A 19,239-nucleotide genomic window follows, 5' to 3' on the forward strand; every position below is an offset into this window, starting at 1 on the left:
GCGCTGCGCGACGAGTGAAAGTGACCAAGGGCTTCGGGGCTTCGGGGCACGCACGCGGGGGCGGCGGGAGTACGCCGGGGGAAGCATTTCCAACCAAAAAAAAAAGCCGACGAATCAGCGGGCGAGAAAAATGCACCCTAGGTCGGGTGCGGCCACCGCTAGGGACTAGAAATTTCAAAATTTTGTTCTGTATCGAAGTTGTTGTTTTTTTTTTGTCTAATTTACGCACTGTCTATGCGCTTATTGAGTGCGTTGCAGATCTATCAATCTCTGAGCAGTTAGTGGACTCTCATCAGGCACAATTTACACTGTAGTCTAAGATATTCTTTGCGCCATAACTTTAGTATATACAATTGTGTATCGAGCGTAAGCATTTTCAACTGAGCCCCGTACAATGTCTCAGATAAGTTCACGGTATTCTTACCAATCTAAATAACTGGCTGCTTATGGAGTTATGTCCCTCGCGGCCCATTTTATATTTGTCGCAAAAATCACTTCGCTATCATGGGATACATCGATAGCCTTAATAACTGTTTTCGGTTCAGGTCGAACTGATGAGGACGAGTCATCTGGATCCATAAGTAATTGATTGGGAAAGAATTGCATCAAGTTTTAGCTCCTAGAAGTCAGGGTGGGGCTCCGAATACCGACGGAGTATACTTAGATGGATCTATTGAACTTTGTGCCCCAGATTATCCGAAGAGTATCAATAAACTGCCGATCTGAATCTTGGAGCGATTGGAAAATTTTTACTTACCCCTGAAGCACTCCCGTCAAGGTTATAAAGGATCTGCTATTTCTTTCTTTTCTTTTCTTTTTAGCTATACTATCTCTCTTTTCTCTTACCACTCTTTCGGTAACACTCCTGATATTATACTTCAGTATACCTCCCTCTATTGAAAAGCAGTGTTTTACCTCCCTATAGCGAATATGAAGATCCAGACGCTAGTTTCACTTGCCGCTGTAGGCCTTGCCTTCGCTAACCCAATTCACAACCTTGAGGAACGCGATGGCAGTCTCCGCAAGTGTATTAAAACTCTTATGATGGAAGAAGTCAGCAAGAAGTGTTTGTCTGATGCTGCATGCGGCGAGCTGCAAAAATTTATACCATGTATGACCGAAGCAATCAACTCCGATCCTACATCTTTGCCGTTTGGCCAGCTCCCCGCAGAACCGTTGAAGCAATTTTATAGTTGTGTAAGTAACACCAGGGTGGGTACATAAAGCTCATCTGACTAATTTCTGCATACAGACCGAGAAGATACGGGGATCTTTGGGACTTAAGCAGGTGGACCAGCTGCTATTTATGCTTGTCGAGGTTGGGAATGATGTTTCGGAGCGCTGTTTTGGGGAGGAGGGTTCAAGATTTTATGGAAGGGACTAATTCTTAATGGTTCCTGGTTCTTGCCTGGGAAAGAATAGCGGATGAAGGATATACTGTAGCTAATATTCGATTAAAAATATACAATTATCTGGTTTTGGTATATGGCCCTTGGAGGGGGGTTTTTTTAAAGAAGGAAAAAAAAAAAGAAAGAAAGAAAAGAAAAGAGGCATGTTGACCCACTCGTTCACCGATTATGTTTGGATTTATTGAAGGGGCTCTGATAGTTCCACTCACGATCTGTAAGCGAACCAGTCCAGGGATTACTGCCCTGGTAACTTCATCGCTCTCCAATGGCCATGGGTTGGTAAACTGTCTATTTGACATCTTCTGCTATTCAAGTATATCGTAAATGCAGGTTTATCTGATCGTATAATATACATTTTCAACGTCAGGACCTCTATATAGATTACTTAGCATCCACACGTTTTCAGCTAATAACAGCTTCGCATAATTCCGTGGTATCGCTTTTCGAACAGGAATATAACTTTATGTCGGCCAGAATGACAAAACCGGAGCACGATAACCGGCGTATAAGTTATATTACACTGTATTGTTGAACATTTGACTATGCCAAATTTTACCCAGGAGGCGTTGCAGGATACGTGGCAACGGGGTCGAGATATCCGTTGAGCAGAACAGTCCGACAAGTCAAGCTAACAGTATAGTAAACCGTATTATATTCACGTTTGGATTAAAAGTATACAGTGACCTGCAAAACCAAGTTTGCCTACCGAACTCTACATTATCTATTGGGGGCACTATGTAGAGCTTATTATCATGATTAATTAAACCGATGGCTGTCTCAGATATCAGGGCCTGGACAACAACTAATAGGCAAAGCAAAGCGAGTCTCCTATTGTATTTGTGTGCTTGTCGGGCTCAACACATCAATTCGAACCTATTTTATCAGTAAAACCAGGTGTTCAGCGTTATTCTGTATTGGAGGTATTTGTATAACAGTGGGCAGGACTACTGTCGGCGTAGCACAAACGGTGGACAAGGCTCTGTACGCCAACCTCGACGTTTACCATCCCGCAATCCGCTCCGACAGAGCACGTGGTAGATGGGCATCGCCCCCCTGCTGGAACCAATTATGTAGTCGATAAACGGGGGCTGAGCGTGCGGAAAGAATTCTGGGCACTCGATAACAATACATACTGGCCGGGGAGATTCCTAAACAGCTCGAACACGGATCTACGGCACCACTTGTGGCGGTTTGGATATGGCCCTCGCCGGTGTATTGGGCGATACACTGCGGACGTGGTGACAAGGGCTATCCTACTGTATTTGGTCCAGTGTTATGAGTTCCAGATATATCTTGCTACTATGAGTGAACTCAGTTATGGCTGGGATTGATGATAAGATTTCAACGTAGGGCGACATCGATCAAGGAGTTTCCATTATGTAACCTTTAGCCAAAAGCCCTTGTATGACCCCCACTGTCCATGTCAATCTATTATTCTTGTATCTGATAATGCTAAAGCCGGTGTTCCTGCACATCGGTGCCTTGGCATTTCCGAGTCACCGAGCACAACCACTACTACGTTCAGCAGCTTTCTGTTGAGGTTTTCGGACACATCCCAGCGGCTGTGCCATCCTTGTACTCTATCCACAAGAATATAGAGCGATCATGCACCCAATATTATCAGCGCAAAGTCTGCTGTAGCAAGACACTACCGTGCACGGCTTGTGTGCGGCTCGGCGCTTCGTGTCGCTACCCCACGACCGATGCCAAAACTCATCGGTCTCGGAAGGTCCAGAACGTTACTATTACCGATCGAATTGTGTAGCTGGAACGGAGTCTGGCTATTTTAACAAACAGTGCTGGTCCCCTGCAAGGTCCTAACAATCTGAATACCCGAGTTATATCTGTATTCTTATTGCCAGAACCAGTACAGTCTTCCAATCGCCCACAGGAGTTTCTTGTGCCGGATAGTACCTCTACTTACTATATTAGTAAGACATTCCTGTCACAGATCCTGGACAAGGAAAAGAGACTGTACAAGGTTATAGATACCATATATAATACCGACAAAAATATATTATATTTGGGACCGGAAGATCTTTTGGCAAGCTCCAAGTACTCTGTGAAATAGAGTAACAAGTTAGATTTTTCGCGCTGGCAGTCCGCACAGCTATAGCAGATATATCGCAATAATATGGATTCTGTAGTTAAAATCCTTTATCTATTAATAGTCAAGCCGCTGGTATATTCAACTATAAACAGCGAAGGGTCGGACAACTGCAGAGCTCTTCTATTTGCTATTTACTTTGCAGCAGTAACTAGTCTTTCGGAGATCAACACCGCAAATCTTCTAGAGTACGATAGACGATTCTGCTTACTGGAATTCCAAGCCCGCATTAAAAAAGTTATAATTGATATAACTTATCTAGAAGTACTATCTATATTGTTCTTATAAAACCCTGGCTATCTATATTGTAAGATTAGTCTTTTCCATTGCTGCGTGATCGAACTGATTTCTGTGACAAGATATATCTCTGTGCACACAGTACAAGTCGATCTAGGTGGATTATCAATAAGGTCTTTATCTGTACTACCCGGTCTATAGGTCTCTACCGTGACAGGACATATTTCAATTTTATCTCTTTCGATACCGAGGTCCGCCGGCGCCTCTGGTAGCAGATCCTAGTACTGGACTATTGAGCTGCCGAGGACCATAGTCTTGCAGTATATAGTTTTGGCGGCTGATCGAATACTTATCTCCCCCTGTATATTAATAACAGTAATCTATTACCTAAGCTGCGAATCCTAAGTTACCGGGGCCACACGCGAAATAGACAGAAATGAGCCTCTTTCTCCTTATATTGGAAATTGCTATCGCGTTTCAAAAGATATACCGCAATACTGTGGGCTATACAGACAATACCAAGTGTCTCTAAACTGTCCAGGAACTGACAATCTATCTGAAAACTATATATCTGTACTATTGTAATACAAATCTTTCTATTCAGAAAGTTATATAGTTATCTATACACTCTCTTCTTTCTAAGTTTAAGTTTTTCGTCTATCAACTGGACCTTAACAATGAAAAATCACAGGAGGAGGTTTCCTCTAATATCAAGTAAACACTGATATCAGTATATTTCTGCTTGGAGCAAAGTATAGAGCTCTAAACGGATAATTTTCTATGTGGGTTTTGCTGGTTATTCGCGAGCTACAATTAGTTCCACTACTTAATATATATTGTATGGTACTTGCGCGTACAGTCTACCGGGTCTTATATTATCCGCGTATAGGATATTGTCGATCTTGTTTTTAATATAATCGAAAATAATCCAACACAATCTGATCCAGGGCCAATATAGAAAGTTCTGTAGTATTTGCAGGAAAAGGCAGTACAATAGAGAGAGAATGTTCTTATATTCTCACCGATACAGACTTATAGGCCCTCTAGAGAATATATCCTGGAGTCACAGACAGCTGAACAGTATTCAGAGCAGGATTTAGGCGAAGTAGTAGATAGATTCGGGGATCTCTTGGCTCCTCCGCTAGATCCAAGATTCTTGACAGAATAGATTAATTTTTCGGAGAATTTGGGAATGTGTTGATTTAAGCTGTAGATTGAATATATCTCTAATTGTCAAGTATAGTAGCAATTTTATTTAGTTTATACTTTAGTCTATTTTGTACACTAAAAGTAGTAGAGCTCCCTATCAATACACTTCCTAGCACACTGTACGGAGATATGTCTGTCAATGTAGAGCTGGTATAGTAGCTACCACATCTTCAAGATTAAGTATCTGTGGAGATATCGACAGCGAAATTACAAGACTGATCTACTCCTGAATGAGCTTCTATCCTCGCGACTTTTTATATAACACCCGGTAGCACTGTTACAACCTGTTCTACAATAGCACAAGTAGGACGAAACATACGCGACGTACACAATCATATTGCCCCTGATGCACAGTTGACCAGCCGTAGACGAGCCTTACCGATACTCGCCCACATGGACTCCCGAACCGTCGGCTTGATATCCCTCTGTCGCCGAGCCGAGCTGAACACCAAGGAATCCCGAAGCCGAGATGACTTCAATACTATGGCCGCGACAAACAATATACTAAAATAGGTTACCTCTATATATTTGCTTGTATGGCTGGAGTATTCTGAATAAGTGTATTATCTATCTATCTTGTTAACACAGATTGCCCAATCAATATAGATCGAAGCTGTACCAGTTCCCAAGACCGCGATATCCTTCCGCCACGGGGTGACAAGAGGGGCATATCAATATCACTGGATAAAGAGAAATCTTTGTCACCTGGAGATCAGCCCGATATGTCTTCTAATAGGGGATTGACTGTGTGGTTAATAGTGGTAGATGCGTGGTGCATATCTTTCTGCAGCTTTGGATAGATCAATAGTGAGTATCGATTCACAGTCAGGAAATATCTTAGAAGACAACCAGACTAACTGTATACCAGGTGTTAAGATATTCCAAAATTATTATAAGTCTTGTTAAAGTAGCTTTCTTCCAGTATTATCTCCTGGGTTCTATTCTTGCAAATATTCTTTATATTTACTATAGTATATTATTATATTATAAAACTGTGTAGTTTCGGTAGATTCTATATTTACCGACCACTCAGGGTACTATTGTTGGGAAGCTGTACAATACATTTGGTACTCGGTATCTAATTATCGGAGAGACAATTTTCCATGTCTTCGGTTTAATAATGATATCTATATCAAATCAATACTACCAACTCTTGCTCTCCCAAGGAATCTGTAGTACTATTGGCGCGGCCGCTATATTTTAACCCGGTAATATTCTTCTCTGTCTCTCTATTGGCTATAGAAACTAATCAAAATAACCCTAAGCACTGTAAGCGCCTGGTTTAATCGCAAACAGGGTATCGCTTTTGCTACTCTATTAACGGGCTCTAGTATCGGAGGGGTAATATTCTCTATTATAATCGACTGCCTTATAGCCAAAGTTGGCTTTGGCTAGAGTATGCGAATTTCTGTCTTTATAATCTTGTTTCTACTTGGGATCGCTATTGTCATTGTCAAGACACGGTATTTCTATCAGCAAAGCCCAAAATCTTCCAGTGTACAGTTGATCCAACTATTCAAGGAGCCTGTGTTCATCATTACCCTGCTGAGATATATACTTTATCTATAGCGTCTTTATCCCGATTAACTATATCATTGTCCAGGCGGTCGTGAGCAGAATAAGCGCAGATCTCGTGTTATACTTGGTCCCAATGTTGAACACGGCCAGTCTCTTTGGCTGTCTCGGAGCAGGATTTATATTTGATCGGTACGGTAGATACAATATCTTTATTGCTATATGTATTGTTGCTGGTGTACTAGTACTCGCTTTTTGGATTCCCGCTATCTTTAAAATATCTATTATTGTGTTTGTAATCCTCTTTGGCTTTGTATCTGGAGCCTATATTAGTCTTTGACCTGTGCTGATCACTCAGATCTTACTATTAAAAGAGATCGGGTATTGTACTGGTCTGCTATTCTTGTTTGTATCGGTGAATAGACTGATAACAAGTCCGGTTACCGGGGCTATCCTACAGTACGCTGGCGGAGACTATACTTATATAAAGATCTTCTCAGGGGTAATACTTCTAGGAGAAACAGCATTTATTATTACCGCACGGGTAGTGGGGACAGGTCTAAAATTGGTAGTAAAATATTAGGTCTACCCCGGCTGTGAATAAGGCTGTTAGAATTCAAATAAACCCTCTAGCCTAAACTATATCCTATCCCAGATTTCTCTGCTTGGAAGGCTTCCTGTAGTAGTTCCAGGGGAATTTCCAACACTGACAAGCTCCTCAATTTGGTCTTCTCGGTTGTTGGCGCTAGTGTTAATATAAGAATAGATCCTCCATTATCTATACCATAATCCTATTTTTGTGCCGAAATACTATAACCACCAAAGTATATAATAAGCATAGATAATACTGTACTACGAATACCGAAAAATATACAAGAACAGAGATAGGTGAATTAAATATATCATATCGATAGTGTGGGGTTATCGAAGCTACCTAATTTATTACACTAATATTCGATAGTTGCTATCCACAAACTTTCTCCCACGATATGAAGAAAACATGGCACAATCTGTGCAAAGTCTTTCCGATCAGAACTCTGTGTTGCAGCCTAACAGTATAGTATAACTCGCCAAAAGAGGCTGTATCCAGAGTAAAATTGCCGGTCAGACCGGCACTAACTTTAGAGATATCACAAATATTGATAGATTAATAGAAAAGGGATAGAATATAAAGTTCTTCAGGTATATTCTACTAATAGCTAGTTTCAAGTCCTTGCCGCTTATCTCGAAACTTTTTGAAATTACAGAGTAACACAGCCCAAACTATAATTGTAGATTTCGCCTAAATTGAGCAGATCCAATCTCGATCCCAAAGCCAAATATTATTATGAATACTGTCCGGTAAATTATATTTGTCGTGCTAATCCCCTTGCTCGCGTGATATAAAGAGATCAACTGTTTTCACAAAACTAACTTTCTGCAATAATAAATCTCTGCAATTTGATCAATATTTGACAGTGGAAAAAAGCTGCTTGAGTTATATACTTTGGTAACAAAGTAGACTAGTAATTTCTGGACACATTTATAAAATTAAAATTAAAATTAAATTAAAAAATTAAGAACAGTTAAAGTATATTATACAAGGGTTCTCTTTCTGGCGCCTCCCGAGATTGGCGAGGGTATCTGATATGTCAGGGTGTGAAAGAAGAAACAGGTCGTAAATTAGTATAATCCAGTAGTATTATCTCCTGATCAAAGTACTTTTATATTTTATTCCATTGATATTCTGTGTATATATTCTACGTCCTTGTCTGTAGACAGCTGAATGGAAACCCTCGAAGGAGAAGATAAAAATTATAATAATCATAGGTTTAAAAGGACTGAAAACAAACTCTATAGCCAATAGTTATTCATAGCGCTTTCTGTATAGCAGCGACGAGGCAACCAAAAGTACAAGGGGTAGCTAACAGAGTCTCTTGTAAAGTATCAGAAGATGTTTTTACTATATAACTATTCTAATGTAATTTATCTATAACTAGGGTATAGGTGGAGGGTTTGAGATGGATCTGGATCGGACAGTCCCAGACCCCGGGCCGCTGCAGGAAGCTGTTGATCCGGATCTGGTTGAACTTGTTTACCCGATAATCCTTGATAGTCTGGTACGCGCGGCCGATCAGCCGCGTGAGGCTCTGGCTGAACTGGACCAGCAGCGATTCCTGGTACTCGTGGGGCAGGGCCGCCAGAGCCGTCACGGCGGGAAAAGAATGGCCGTGTAGATATTTTGGCCACTGGGTTAGCTCCAGCCAGGGAGAGATCTCGGTAGCGTCTCACTGCTTAACGATCTGCTGATTGTCTGCCTGGTCCGCTGCCAGGTCGTAGTCCAGATCTAGATTGGCCTGGGCTTGGATAAATACTACTCAGCTTATACTATCCGGTTTCTGGAGAAGCTGTTTGGCCTGCACCGAGGACTGGATTTTAAAAAAGACACTGCCTGTATTCCTTACAAAGAAACGATGGCAATAAACCGGGTATCCGAGCAATTCTATACTCTTGGACTACCGACTTCCTAGACAGCCTTGCCCGGTCTCCGGGTGGGTGCAGGCAATATGATTCCGCAGGGTATACAGCGATCGATAAATATACTCGCAGTGGGTGCAGCCTAGACCTGGAAAGACTGGAAGCCCCGGCACCGGGAAGCTACTGGAAGTAGGAAATATATAGAGCTCTTTGGCTGGATCCAGCCAGAGCCGCTGGAGCATTGCTGTCAAGGCCGCTTGACAAAGCACTGATATGGCCGCGGTGGGATATTTAATATATTGTCTCCGGAAATAGCTCTCCAGGCGCTACAGGCAGAGTACATACTGACAGAAAATACAGATCCAGACACAATATATAGAATTATACAAGAAGAGGTCCATTGTTCAAGAATCAAAGATATAAAAGTGTGATCGCAGCTACGCTGAGGTAACGGTACTACAGAGCTACGTGAGGGAGCCTTTCACTTTAGCTACGGCCCTAGTGACTGCACCACGGGCTTAACCCTACGGTGCTTACTACCCTGTGTATATAAAGGACGTAGCGACCCCTACCTTTAGTAGGAGGTCGGCAACTCTCTACCTCTCATAGCATACCGCTACTTGCAATCTCAAAAGTATATCAAGGAAAGTAGATCAACTGAGATAGAATTGAAATATAAATAGAAAAACCCCCAGAATCTCAGAGGGCGGAATACAAAAATAGGATATAATATAATAAGATATATATCTGACTATATATTATATTGTATTAGTAAACTATACAGAGATCATACCACAGGAATAAATTTAATCAAACTACCAGTTACTTTAAATCTTTTATACTACAGTGTAAATAATTATGATTCTAGGATTCAATAATCTACGGATCAATATTGACTCTGCTGAATTATTACTGTCACAGTGAATATACAATCAGTTTACACAGTATATATTCCTTTCTATAGTGGTGATAGTAGCGGAGCAAGACCGCTGACTAAACAAGGGGGGGAAAGGAAGAATGGAGACAGACACAGATACATTGCCATACACTTTCGGTACCGGGTGCACGCGGGAACACTAAACCTAGGCCAATAGAAGGCCAACTTCAATCCCAGAGATTCCAGGGACTAGGGTATAGAATATTTAGTTAGCTGTGTCGACTCCTAATACAACCAGGAAGCCAACTATTATACTCTCGAAGAGATCTCCTTTTAATAAATAGTTAAGCAGGATATTTGAGAAGACCAGATATATCTTATTCAGCTAGGTCTGGATCTCAGACTTGGACTCTTTCTTGTACAGGAGCTGTTATACGGATATTTCTATTCAGTTGAGAGCTGTCAATTGGGCCGTGGTCAGCTAATAGCAGAGAACAATCGGCTGGCCGGGATAGCTAGTCCGGTAGATAAAGCAGATCAGATACTGCCATATCTATCGGTAGTGTTGGTAGATAGAGGACTTAAGATATATCTGGATCGGACGGTCCCAGACCCCGGGCCGCTGTAGGAAGCTGTTAATCCGGATCTAGTTAAACTTGTTTACCCGATAATCCTTGATAGTCTGGTACGCGCGGTCGATCAGCTATATAAGACTCTAACTAAATTGAATCAGAAGAGATTCTTGAGATAGATAGGATAAGACCGCCAGTACTATAACAGCCGAGAAGGAATAATCCCGGAGATATTTCAGCCACTGTATTAGCTCTAGCCAAGGAGAGATCTCGGTAGAATCTTGCTACGCGGAGATCTGCTGATTATCTGTCTGGTCCACTGTCAAATTGTAGTCAAGATCAAGATTGATCTGCGCTTGGATAAATACTATGTAACTTATTCTCTCTGATTTCTGGAGAAGCTGCTTGGCCTGTACCAAGGACCAGATCTCAAAGAAGATACTGCCGGCTGCTAAAAGAAAAAATTACTGACAGTAGATCGGATATCCCAATAACTCGAGATTGTTCAGCGGTCTTTGATCCCTGTGTCCTACCTGTGTCTCAGAATAGATGTGCAGGAGATAGTTACACAGTGTCACAGAAAGGATAATAATCATATAAGGTAACTGTACAGTATACCCTGCCCCAGGTATATGGATATCCCGGTGGCCGAACAGCGCCTTCGATGTCTATATCAGTCACCTTTCTAATGACGTACAGTGGCCCCCTTCTGAGAATTGGTCATTGTGTACAGAGAATCTTAGGGGTCCTTGGCTATAAATTAGTACTGTAGTCATTAGTAGGAAATCAAGAATCAGCCTTCTGTCGATAAGCCTATCTACTGTTGTTTTGCCTACGTATCCTTACCTAGTTGACAGGTCTTCTACCCTGATTAGTAGATAACTTTGACACACAGGGTCTCGCGTATATAACAGATATATAGACAGTAAATACAGCCGAGACCGGGAAAGATTGGGAGTCCCGGTACAGAAGAACTGCTCGGTAGAGAGAATATACAGAGCTCTTATACCGGATCCAGCCACAGTTTCTGAAGTATTGTAGTTAAGACTGTCTGGCAGAGTATCAGAGTTGCTACAGTAGGATACTTACTATATTGTCAGCAGAGATAGCCCTCTAGACACTGTAGACAGACTGTATACTGATAGGATATACAGATCCAGATACAGTATATAGAATTGTATAAAAAGAGATCTATACTTCCAGAGCTATATATATACAGTATAGGAAACAGTTCCAGGAGAGAGAGAAACTGAGAAAGATTAAGGAGTAGAAAACCAGCGTCTCAGAGAGTATAATCTGAAAATAGATCTATAGTATTACCAGATATATATATAATAGTATACAGATTATATTAAATAACTATATACAGATAAAACAATACTGAGAGATATTCTGGTCCATCGACGGTTGCTATCGATCCCTTGTACTTATAGTAGCAGCAGTATATATTAAAGAATATATCTGCAGAGCAATTCTCCCGGAAAGAGTAGAGACAAAAGAAGAAGTAAAAAAGAGAATATATCCCAATTCATTTCTAGTATATTCCCAATGAAACCTTGGTTATCTAATCCAACAGATAGTTATCTATGTGGCGCGCGGACGATAAGATACGACAGGGGACAGCGGACATATTGCCACGTACTTTGGGCGGCGGGGGCACACAGGACACCAAAATCGGGCCAATCAGCGGGCCCGGATATGGAGTGTAGGGTACATCCCTCATGTACTAGGATATAGAGAAAGAAAAAAAAAATAGAGAGAGTACAATTACAATTCAATCTAACCGAGTTTGATATAATATATAGACATGTTAAGAATACTAATCTTGTTATACAGGAGGGAATATATAGAATGATAAGTTAATAGATTATCTCCTCTCCATTAAGCTAATACCAAAAAAGACACAATTCCACAACAATATTAAGCCCTAATAAAAAAAAAAAAAAAGAGAAAAAGAATCGACAGAGTACCGGGGGGAGATTGTACAGGCCATACACAGCTGACAGGCGGGAGGACGTACCGGGGGAGTGGGATCGAGGCCAGGGACCAATGGACAGAGGAGTAAATCTAGCGCGGGCTGGCTGGACCACGCACTAGGGCATCGGGAAACTTATTTTGACATGGGCGACAAATCGCTCAATGATCCAAAGCCCGACGGTAAGAACATGAGCGGTGTTCTTTCGTGGCGTAAAGCGCCTGGAAAGTTACCGACTAGGAAACGGAGGAATTCCCCGCCGAGTTTACGGTACACCGAGGCATCTAAGGCGGGCCCTCGGGCGAAGCAGATCAATTTTGAGTCCCATAACCCGACAGCAACTTGACTCCTTAGAAAAGGTCTAGACCAGTAAGTACCTTCCCTAATTACTATGGTAGTAAATGGTCGATCAATTAATAATCAAATCCAAATGTGCGTGAAGACAAACCCGCTCCGTCTCGGGGACTTTTCCATATGATCACTAAACGGCGTAGCATGGAGATACGCTGGTGACGACCGCGACAAGGAGAATTTTCACTCTACACACAATCTGTTTATATAATCTGGATCTGTCAGCTTGACCAGAATTAGGCGAACGTGGATCGGATCACATTTGTTTGTTATATATAAGTCTTTCTTAATGACTCCTATTCTCTTTTGAACCTTACGTCCAACTCCACGAATCCATTACTACGAGTTTCACAATGCCGTCGCAGAGAGTTGTCGTTCAAGTGATATATCCCACGTCAAGTACATCCAAATTCAGCATGGATTATTACCTCAACCATCACATCCCGCTGGTCAAGAGCCGTTGGGGGCACCAAGGCCTCCAGAGCTGGACTGTCACAGCCGGAGTCAAAGACACTGGATATGACGTGCAAGCCACGATGGTTTGGAAAGACATGGAAGCATTTACGAATGCGAAGGATGTGGACGAAGTGAGGGCGGACATTAAGAACTTCACAGATGTGACTCCATATCGTTGGGTTGGTCTCCTCGTTGATCAGGAGGAATTGGGAGATTCTGCAAATTGAGGGGCTCGAAACCGAGGAGGTCCAGGAGGTTTGAGAAACCTCCATTACTCTTCACCAATTTTAATATGAAATGCCGAGGTTGTCAGGCTATTGTTTGTACTACAAATCTATGTGTCTCGAGTAGGATAGGCTATTCTTGATTGTGTATTGTGTGATCGTGATCATCCATCAGCCGTTCAACCAACGAAAAGTTATAGTATTATACGCAAGCGGACATACCGCATCTTGTTAACTAGTAAAAATGAGCCAGGCGGAGACAGTCTCGCCACGCCATTGTCGCTACGAAGCAGATTATCCTACTATTCGTTAATAAGCAATAGCATTATTTGGACTGACATAAAAATCTAATTCTGGAATAGGAACTATTCGATGATGCAGCTATGACGCTGGCAAACGTTAAGGTACCTTCAGTAGTTACTGCGCTAATATTGGGTGGAAAGAATTATGCCCAGAATAGCCGTTGCGAATTTTCCTGTGGAATGAACTGAAATCAATACCCGCCATTTCAATGCTATGACTATATTTCCCTGAGAGGGTGTTACATTGAAGTAGAGCTGATCAGAAATCCACTTTACAGGAATGATTTCCAGTTTCTAGTCCATAGATTATCTCCTGACACAACCTCGGGGGAAAACTGTTTAATAATACATCATGACGTTTTATTAGTTCAGTACATTCACAACCTCTTAAGATGATTGTAGACCCTTAATCTGTAGCTCAGGCTTTCCCAACTGAGCGTTGTCTAGCTGGTTCAGCGGTACCATTGGCAGGGAGCTCACAAGATTTCGGGCACATTTCATTACATTCCACTGGACACCCCTCCATGATGTTTCCTCTGGAACGTTCAGGCGTTGTCCAGCTCACATGTTCGAGTACTGGCGAGGGTACATGGCTATTTTCCACACGCTGATGACGAAGCCCAGGTACCTCTGATGCAAATCGATGCAAATGAATGAGATTCATGTTTTCTGGGGTGATGGTAGATTACCACTGCAGAGATTGGCCATCCAGTGTAGATCTCAACGGACATTCACATTGTTTTACTACTACTACTTCTACTACTACTACTACTATAGCTGAATCTGTACGATTCGTCTACTCTCACTATTCAGATCTAAGGACAACATCCTTCGTCCCTTTATTACGTATGAAGCATAATGATCCATATATAGAACAGACAAGACCTTCATTCCTATAATTCGATGACGTAGCCCTTCCTGCTATCAATCTCATCACTGCAAAGCATGCTCCATACCTTCTCCACTGAACTCATCCCAGAACCCCATTCCAGAGATACACCAGGAAGTGCCCCTGTTTCCAAAATCTCCCTCCAATCTTCTTCAAGCCTTTGCCAATATCTTTCCTCTCCAATCAACGTCATTGCCATATCTGAAAGATCCGACGCATTCACTTGGATTTTGCCTAAAGAAGCGCCTTGGATAAACTTGTTTTGCAGAGCGTCCTGCGACTCCACCTGAGGTGTATCCCCGATACCAAGTAGGATAAGAGATTTGCAGGCGGGCTTGAGCAGTTCAACCCAGGTCCGGAAGCTGTTACCACGGGAGCCGAAGTCACATAGGACGACTTTCGAACATGAACTAATGCTAATATCGCCCAGGAGCTCCGGAGTCGCCGCTTCATAATGGACAACTTCATCGTGAAATTCTGTAGTCTTTGTGAAGGCCAGCGAACGCTTAGAGGTGACTCCAACGACCTTCTGAGGCTGCAGTGAAGGGTGACGAGACCGCCGAAGCTGGTGCGCCAGAGTCAATGCGGTCTTTCCAGAAGCAGAGAGCAGTATAACAATCGCGCCTGTGATGTCTGCATCTTGGATAGTCCAAGGGGATGCTTGATGAGACGGTTTGACCAGGAGGGATTCGTCCCCGGCAAAGAGGAATGTGTTGAGCATCCAAGATGTTTGGAAGAGTGGTCGTATCAGGGAGCTCCACCCCCGGGACTATCGGGACGAGCTGGCGATTTCTGAGGCAGAGAATATCAAGTATCGATTATATATCGGCAGCACATGGCTTCGATGCGGGCTGACCTCCAGTACTTGTTTTTCGTCCTTGGATGGGGAAAGCTGCAGGTCGACCGGGAGAGTCCCGATAGGAAGGTAACCGTAAATCACACTGTTTACCGGTAATTGGTGGTAATTGCTTTCAATAACTCGAGCGAATCCCCAAGCTGATATTCGTCCGTATCTCTGCGGGTTAGAAATGCCCTTTGGAATGGCGGCCGGCAAAGGGTGAACGTCCCACCACCTAAAGTGACTGCCCAGCTTTGCGTAAGTGGCGTTATTGACGGTTAGCGACAGCGTCTGCGTCCGTACCCTTACCGCCGATGGGGCTAGAGTTGGGAGTTGGTATTCTGCTTGGAGAGGTAAGATGTATTGTTGACAAAAGTCTTCCTTGTCCAATACTTGAATCTCATAGGTTGCCGTATTCGATCCTGTATTTTCAAAATGCTGTTTGATGGAGACTGGAGATCGGGATAGAAGCTCTAAATAATATGTTTTCCAATATAGATAAGATTAATGGCTGTGATTGGTCTATTGATCCGTGGTTACTTTCTTAAATCCTTAGTGTGATGAGACGCAAGCAGAAGCTTTTCTTCCGTAGATCCGAGCGGCCGACAAAATTGTTTTCGAACAGCCTTGTTCTTTGAGGCCCGCAATGATTAATGATTAGTGATATTAGTAATTATGTATCCGTTCCCCAAATTCCGCATTATTTTTGCGGTGGGCTGCTGCTCCACTCATGACGAGCACTTCAGGGACTAGGTTTCGTTCGCTCGTTGGATTTCTGCAGGCGCATGCCACGCTCTGTAGATTATAAAAGATATGAGAAATCCGGTGTACTCTCCGAATATTATCTCAACGAACCTGTCCAAACGCAGACAAAATGACTTTCAGAATACTCGTTGTTCTCACTTCGCAGGATAAAATCCCCGCAAATGGCAATCCTACCGGGTGGTATCTGGTAAGTTAGAAGCATACGATGAGATTCGGGACAAACGATTGATGAAAACATAGCCTGAATTTGCGCACCCATGGGAAGTCCTCCATACTAAAGCCGAACTTACTATCGCCTCGCCCAACGGCGGAGAAGCACCCTTGGACCCGGGATCCGCGAAACTGTTCGAGAGTGATGCCATCTCAACGAAGTTTTTAAAAGAGCAAGAGCATCTATGGAAGAACACTATCAGGCTCGTAGACGCTCTGCCCCGGGTTACCGAATTTGATGCTCTTTTCTACGTGGGTGGACATGGACGTAAGTAGTCGTGCCTGGCTCTGGGTTGGATATTTGTTGATTGTATCAGCCATGTACGACCTTCATTACGATCAGACTTTCTTGAATCTGATTCAGGCATTCTCTGCTTTGAAAAAGCCGGTCTCCGCTGTTTGCCACGGTCCGACTGTGTTCGTGAAGGCCACCACCAAGTCGGGGGAGTCTCTACTATCGAGGGCTACTGTTACTGGTTTCTCCAATGTCGAGGAGGATCAGGCTGGTATGACTTCAGTCATGCCTTACCTATTGGAGGATGAGTTAAACAGGGTTACTGGAGGTCGATATGTCAAGGCTACTGAACCGTGGGCGGAAAAGGTTGTGGTTTCGGAAACCGTGAATGGAGCGCCCTTGATCACCGGACAGAATCCAGCAAGCGCAACGGGTGTCGGGAGGGAGCTTCTGAAGGCTTTAGGAGCATAGCTGTTGATTTGTGGATGTTTCAGAGTTCGAAAGTTGCAACGATTAAGAGTCTTAATTGCTGCTTATATGCTAGCTCTCTAACGTAGTGTTCGGTTCGCTTATTATTCCATGATGAACAGAACGTACCCCCGAAATAATGAAAAGAAGCAGACGCTGCCGTGATTAACACAATGCTACACTCTTCCAACTCCATCTTCTAAGCGAGAATGACTTAGATGATTCACAAAGAGTCAAGTGGTGCTATGTGGAGTAAATGAGCTTCCAGCCGATTCATCAATAGCATGACAGCGGGGGATAAGTGAAGAGACTCCCGATGAAACATGGCGGAGACAGAATGGGCATTGCAGAGGATTATATTTCTCTGAAATGCTTGCTAGGCCGGTTGCCCTCGTCGTTTTTTCCTACTCCAGCTAGGAAAAGTATAGCGCTTGCTTGCTTCCCACCGCAGGGGCTCTCATTCAGATGTTGCCACCAAACTTTGAGGTGGATGAGATAATGTCAACCAAGATAGGCCTCCTCATCTATCCACGACGCTAGTAAGTAGCAGAGCAACTATACTACCTCCTCTTACCCTACGATGAAGTGGCAATTTACCTATCTATTCTACTATTCGCTCTCTCATTGCAGAGTTGGGTTTTATATTATCATTCAAGTTCCTATATTTAATATTCTAGAAATGTCGTTTCCAGTTCTTCTCCACGGCCGATTCACGGAGGTTAGTGAGAATATAATTTTAATTACTTCTTTCTTTTACTATCCAATTTCTAGGGCTTCTTTTTATAGCTCTTTGGCCTCGGCATCTTCTTCCTCTAGTAGACTCAAACTAGACTCATCATCTTAAGCCCTCTTGATAGCAAGTCCAAAATCTAGAAAATCGATATTATAATGCCAAGAAAAACCTGCTCGGGTTCCCCGCCCCCGATTCAGAGCCGGGTTGGGGCGGGTTCGGGTCGGGTCCAGTGGGGAACCCGTGCCACTCTATAACTAAGGCTTCAAGAGGGTCAGAAAACTATCTTAATTCTATTTAAAGTCTGATCCCCTTGGAGCTATACCATGTGATTTAATAAATTCTGACCCCCTTTCGGCTCCTATCATGTGACCAAGGCGGTAGACCTCCGAGGGGGTCAGACCCCCCCAAGCCACTAATTTCTGACCCCCCCGTAACTGTAACCCGATATATTACCATGCACCTTGGGTAACGGAAGCACGCAGGAGCATCAAACCTGGGCCAATGGGAGGGCCAGATGCCGACTTCAACCCTTGAAGTCGCATGTACTAGGGTTTAAGGGTTCAACAATGCAGGGGTTGCCTCCCCGGCGCCAAAAGTCCTTCTCGACCTCTCCCCAATTGGCGCGAGGACTCATATCCGAAAGTACCACTGCAACCTTGCCCTGACACTGAAAGACATCGTAATGGTTGAAAACAGATTACTAGATGCTGGAGTTACGTGGGACCAGCTGAAAGATTACTACTACAGTAAAGATGGAGGCTGCGGTATTCCCCGGTTCGCTCTCTTCTCTGTTTGGAGGCCTCTTAAGACGGTTCGCCGCGACCCTCTTGCTGTTGCGTCTTGTGTGAATTTTCCACTGGCCGACCTGGTCCCTGTGGATCCTATGCAGCCATGTGGACAAAATATCCCCCCTGAATTGTCGAAGATGAGCGACGTCCCAACCTCAAGCCCTTCCAAGTCTGCAGCGGCCGAGGAATCATCTCACTTTTCCGGAAGTTACCTCGCTTATTGTCCTACGGGGGAGACAAGACGGGGACATGCTGGGCATTTCATTTCTAACCAGGAGCCAGAGAATGTGCTTCTGATTCAATTGTTTGTAGCGAGATGGAAGCCCGAGTGGCCCAGGGAAACAAGCCCACGAGAAGTCTAATGGGAACGCGGTGCTTGCCGGGACCGTCCACAGCGCCTTTTGCGCTAGCAAATCAGGATAATACGGCTGAGACATGCGAGAGTATAGAAGTGGGAGTCCTAGCAATGTGGTAAGTGAGTCTGCTCTATCCCCTAATGCATAGGTAGTATACCGCGAAAGACTTTATTCAGATATGATTGCCTTTACACAGTAATTAGACAGTTAAATTTGAACGTTTGTTTATTGATTTTCTACCTAGTGACTGTTACATTATTCCCTCG

The 19,239-nt window shown here is 43.3% G+C and overlaps 7 protein-coding genes across 7 annotated transcripts; 6 read left to right on the top strand and 1 right to left on the bottom strand.

The window, feature by feature from the left end:
- Positions 1-930: 930 nt before the first annotated feature.
- BDV27DRAFT_159439 (uncharacterized protein) lies at positions 931-1,384 on the top strand (the record flags this gene model as incomplete). Its single annotated transcript, XM_032072865.1, has 2 exons — positions 931-1,197; positions 1,253-1,384. The coding sequence occupies 2 exons, from the start codon at positions 931-933 to the stop codon at positions 1,382-1,384; spliced, it is 399 nt and encodes a 132-aa protein (XP_031925822.1).
- Positions 1,385-1,674: 290 nt separating this feature from the next.
- BDV27DRAFT_146688 (uncharacterized protein) lies at positions 1,675-3,853 on the top strand (the record flags this gene model as incomplete). The annotated part of the gene is made up of 5 exons (XM_032070620.1): positions 1,675-1,684; positions 3,008-3,170; positions 3,207-3,471; positions 3,586-3,794; positions 3,829-3,853. The coding sequence occupies 5 exons, from the start codon at positions 1,675-1,677 to the stop codon at positions 3,851-3,853; spliced, it is 672 nt and encodes a 223-aa protein (XP_031925823.1).
- Positions 3,854-5,355: 1,502 nt separating this feature from the next.
- On the top strand, positions 5,356-7,060 carry BDV27DRAFT_146690 (uncharacterized protein; the record flags this gene model as incomplete). Its single annotated transcript, XM_032070621.1, has 8 exons — positions 5,356-5,389; positions 5,569-5,723; positions 5,874-5,933; positions 5,996-6,067; positions 6,205-6,342; positions 6,421-6,491; positions 6,532-6,809; positions 6,852-7,060. The coding sequence occupies 8 exons, from the start codon at positions 5,356-5,358 to the stop codon at positions 7,058-7,060; spliced, it is 1,017 nt and encodes a 338-aa protein (XP_031925824.1).
- Positions 7,061-12,800: 5,740 nt separating this feature from the next.
- BDV27DRAFT_131007 (uncharacterized protein) lies at positions 12,801-13,489 on the top strand. Its single transcript, XM_032067537.1, has one exon. The coding sequence runs from the start codon at positions 13,063-13,065 to the stop codon at positions 13,390-13,392; it is 330 nt and encodes a 109-aa protein (XP_031925825.1). The 5' UTR covers positions 12,801-13,062; the 3' UTR covers positions 13,393-13,489.
- Positions 13,490-14,576: 1,087 nt separating this feature from the next.
- BDV27DRAFT_131008 (uncharacterized protein) lies at positions 14,577-15,835 on the bottom strand. The gene has a single exon (XM_032067538.1). The coding sequence runs from the start codon at positions 15,299-15,301 to the stop codon at positions 14,585-14,587; it is 717 nt and encodes a 238-aa protein (XP_031925826.1). The 5' UTR covers positions 15,302-15,835; the 3' UTR covers positions 14,577-14,584.
- A 264-nt stretch (positions 15,836-16,099) lies between these two features.
- BDV27DRAFT_131009 (type 1 glutamine amidotransferase domain-containing protein) lies at positions 16,100-17,275 on the top strand. Its single transcript, XM_032067539.1, has 3 exons — positions 16,100-16,370; positions 16,424-16,661; positions 16,711-17,275. Exons 1-3 carry the CDS (start codon positions 16,293-16,295, stop codon positions 17,097-17,099), a joined length of 705 nt encoding a protein of 234 aa, XP_031925827.1. The 5' UTR covers positions 16,100-16,292; the 3' UTR covers positions 17,100-17,275.
- A 1,099-nt stretch (positions 17,276-18,374) lies between these two features.
- BDV27DRAFT_131010 (uncharacterized protein) lies at positions 18,375-19,082 on the top strand. Its single transcript, XM_032067540.1, has one exon. It carries the CDS (start codon positions 18,512-18,514, stop codon positions 18,977-18,979), a length of 468 nt encoding a protein of 155 aa, XP_031925828.1. The 5' UTR covers positions 18,375-18,511; the 3' UTR covers positions 18,980-19,082.
- The last annotated feature ends 157 nt before the right edge of the window (positions 19,083-19,239 follow it).

The sequence above is a fragment of the Aspergillus caelatus genome (assembly GCF_009193585.1).
Source record: "Aspergillus caelatus strain CBS 763.97 unplaced genomic scaffold BDV27scaffold_132, whole genome shotgun sequence".
NCBI lineage: Eukaryota > Fungi > Ascomycota > Eurotiomycetes > Eurotiales > Aspergillaceae > Aspergillus > Aspergillus caelatus.

What these genes read in the sequence shown, in the direction of transcription:
- BDV27DRAFT_131008 (XM_032067538.1), bottom strand. Translation starts at nt 15,301, where the DNA reads ATGCTCAACACATTCCTCTTTGCCGGGGACGAATCCCTCCTGGTCAAA.
- BDV27DRAFT_131010 (XM_032067540.1), top strand. Translation starts at nt 18,512, where the DNA reads ATGGTTGAAAACAGATTACTAGATGCTGGAGTTACGTGGGACCAGCTG.
- BDV27DRAFT_131009 (XM_032067539.1), top strand. Translation starts at nt 16,293, where the DNA reads ATGACTTTCAGAATACTCGTTGTTCTCACTTCGCAGGATAAAATCCCC. An exon ending in ATCCTACCGGGTGGTATCTG is followed by an intron (nt 16,371 to 16,423) that starts GTAAGTTAGAAG and finishes ATGAAAACATAG; the next exon opens with CCTGAATTTGCGCACCCATG. An exon ending in CTACGTGGGTGGACATGGAC is followed by an intron (nt 16,662 to 16,710) that starts GTAAGTAGTCGT and finishes TGATTGTATCAG; the next exon opens with CCATGTACGACCTTCATTAC.
- BDV27DRAFT_131007 (XM_032067537.1), top strand. Translation starts at nt 13,063, where the DNA reads ATGCCGTCGCAGAGAGTTGTCGTTCAAGTGATATATCCCACGTCAAGT.